At 53.9% G+C, this 2975-nt stretch overlaps 1 protein-coding gene across 1 annotated transcript; it reads right to left on the bottom strand.

Moving 5' to 3' along the window:
- Positions 1 to 886: 886 nt before the first annotated feature.
- Positions 887 to 1907, bottom strand: GJB3 (gap junction protein beta 3). Its single transcript, XM_037499378.1, has one exon. The coding sequence runs from the start codon at positions 1896 to 1898 to the stop codon at positions 1101 to 1103; it is 798 nt and encodes a 265-aa protein (XP_037355275.1). The 5' UTR covers positions 1899 to 1907; the 3' UTR covers positions 887 to 1100.
- Between the last annotated feature and the right edge of the window lie 1068 nt (positions 1908 to 2975).

Below are 2975 nucleotides of genomic sequence, written 5' to 3'. Positions count from 1 at the left end.
CAGTGATTGTGCGTGTGCATGCTTGCAAAGGGCACGGTCTGGCTGGGATCCCTGCTGCAGAGGGAGCACAGCGCCCTCTTGTGACCTCATCTACAACCAACATGTAGGATCCACCCCTGCCTCTGCCTCCCAGCTCCTGCCAGCTCCAGTGTAACTTCAGCTCCAGCCTTAGCCAGAGCCCCACTCTAGCCCTGAAGCTCTCTCCCCATCTGAGGGCTGCCTTCGCTGCCCTCTGGCCTTGTGAGTGGGAGTGTGGGAGAAGAGATGATAGAGCCAACCTGTATAAAACACAGCCTTTATTGATTTGAAGGAAACTGCCTTGGGAATGTTCCTATCAGCACATCCACTGGAGTCCCTGGACCCTGGGTCTGGAAGGCTGGCACCAGACCCACCACACACATCAGCAGGGAGGAAGATGGGAGCAAAGCTGCCTGAGGTTAGGGTGGGGGTGGGGGCGGGGTGGCGAGGTGTGAGGGAGGGGAGCTCCCCTGGAGGACCCAGAGGACCCCCGGGTGTCATGAGCAGGGTTTGGTGACACCAGAGTCATCTCATTCTCTTCATAAACACACACAGCCCTCCAGACCTCCCACTGCTGGGAAAGTACTTCCTCTCCACGCAGGAATCTGGGTGCTTCTCTCAAGGGAATGAAGATTCCATTTGGTCAGCTGCATCCAACCCAGGCCAAGTATCTCTTCCCGTAGCTTCCAGGCCTCAGTGCCTGCTGTTCTTTCTGCTTGGAAGCACTTCTCATCAATCTTAACATTATTTCTGTGAGAAGCCGCCCCTGATCACTGCCTCCTGGGTTAGGTAGTGGCCCTCTATCAGCTCCTGAAGCCTCAGTGGATGCAGTAGTTAATTTGCTGGTTTCAGTGTCTGCGTCCTGGGGGCTGGGGGGGGGGGGCTGGCAGAGGGCTTGTGGTGCAACTATACTGAGCTAGACAGCACCATGCAAAGTGCCCAGAAATCACCTGCCCAAGCAGAATGGAATATCTTAGTACACTCAAGGTGGGGGCACCCAGCACCAGGAGGACCCCTCCACCAGCACCAAACCTCCCTGCCTGTCCCCACTGGCAGCTCTGATGTCTCTCCCTAGCCTGTGGTCAGATGGGGGTCAGAGTGGGTGCTGAGGCATTCAGCTTGCCCTCAGTGGGGCCTGGGCCCACCTCTGCAGCCTCTAAGAGCTTGTGGTGGCAGCGGCAGGTGGAGGAATGTGCGCCACGGTGCCCCGGGGGCTTGTTCTTGTGCAGGCCCCGCAGGACCCGGTGTAAGATGAGGTAGCAGATCTCGCAGATGGTGAGCACGATGCAGACAGCCGAGGCACCCACCATGAAGTAGGTGAAGACCTTCTTCTCGGTGGGCCGCGCGATGTAGCAGTCCACGGTGTTGGGGCAGGGTGCCACGCTGGCGCACTGCACCAGGCGGGGTATGTCAAAGCCGTGCCAGAGCGTGTGCAGCAGGTAGAGGAAGAGAAATTCAATGATGAGCTTGAAGACAAGGCTGAGCAGGTAGGTCCACCACAGGCCGCCGTGCTTCTTGCCCGCGTTGCTGTACAGCTTGGCACACTGGTCTCCATGCTTCTCGCGGTGCCTTCGCTCACGTTCCTCGCGGTAGGCCACATGCAGGATGACCAGCAGCGACGGGCACGTGACAAAGATGAGCTGCAGCGCCCAGAGGCGGATGTTGGAGATGGGGAAGAAGTTGTCATAGCAGACGTTTTCGCAGCCGGGCTGCCTGGTGTTGCAGTCAAAGTCCTTCTGCTCGTCCCCCCACACGCGCTCTGCAGCCACCACGTACACCAGCACACGGAAGACAAACACCACCGACAGCCAGATGCGCCCGAAGGCCGTGGAGTACTTGTTGACGCCGCTCAGCAGGGCCTGCAGCGTCTTCCAGTCCATGGTGCCTGGCGGGGGTTCCGGGGGCCGTGCCCACCTGTGAAATAATAGGAAAAATCACATCAATTAAAGGGGACTTGATTGAGCATTTGTACGAGGTACCAGGCTCTGCTCTGAGCTCTTTTGTAGATGGACTTGTTTGAGAGACCATGGTGATGGTCCTATGAGGTCAGACTGGTTATTTTCCCCAAGCTACGGTAGGAAATGAGCACAGAGCTGTTAAATAACCAGGGCAAAGTAAATCAGTGGCGGCAGGAAGGGAAGGGGCATTTGCTGATGAGAAGTGACTATCTACTGAGTGTTCATGATGAGTCAGGCACAGAGCTGAACATTCTGTGTGCAGGAGCTCATCTAACCCTTATGTGACCCTGTGAGGGAGAAACTATTATGTCCGTTTGCAGATGAAGGAATTGATAATCAAGTGAGACAGTGGCTGCGAAATACTTGGTATGCAAGACATGAAATCTAGAGAGGTTAAGTTACTCATGTAAAACTGGAGTTGGCCCAGGACATCAGCCTTAGAGAGATATTTGGGGACTCAACAACAAGGGCAAAGGAAAAAAAAGCAAAAATAAACAAATTGGACTACATCAAACTAAAGGTCTTGTACATCAGGTGAAACTACCACCACAACAAAAAGGGAATCTATTGTCTGGGAGAAGATACTTGCACATCAAATGTGTGACAAGAGGTGAATTGCCAAAATATGTCAAGAACTCATAAGACTCAATAACAAAAAATAACCCAAGAAAAATGGGCAAAAGACACTTCTCCGAAGAAGATATACAGATGGCCCACGGGCACATGACAAATACTCAGCATCACTTATGTATTATAAGAGAAATGCAGATCAAATCCACAATGGGATCTCACTTTGCCCCCTTAAGAACATCTATATCAAGGGCCTCCCTGGTGGCACAAGGGGTTAAGACGCAACCTATGAAGCTATCCGCAGCCTCTGCAGCAGCACCAGTTCGATCCCTGGCCAGGGAGCTACCCACATGGCGTGGCAGACCTCTCCTGACTCGCCTGCAGCAGTGTATTTCAATCAATCCATCTGTTCTGTTCCCCAGTCTGTCT

This window comes from Talpa occidentalis, unplaced genomic scaffold (genome assembly GCF_014898055.3).
Source record: "Talpa occidentalis isolate TD23 unplaced genomic scaffold, MPIMG_talOcc4v2.1 talOcc4.9, whole genome shotgun sequence".
Classification (NCBI taxonomy): domain Eukaryota; kingdom Metazoa; phylum Chordata; class Mammalia; order Eulipotyphla; family Talpidae; genus Talpa; species Talpa occidentalis.
The sequence above is the reverse complement of the archived record's forward strand: the minus strand, read 5'-3'. Positions and strand labels throughout refer to the sequence as shown.

What these genes read in the sequence shown, in the direction of transcription:
- GJB3 (XM_037499378.1), bottom strand. Translation starts at nt 1,898, where the DNA reads ATGGACTGGAAGACGCTGCAGGCCCTGCTGAGCGGCGTCAACAAGTAC.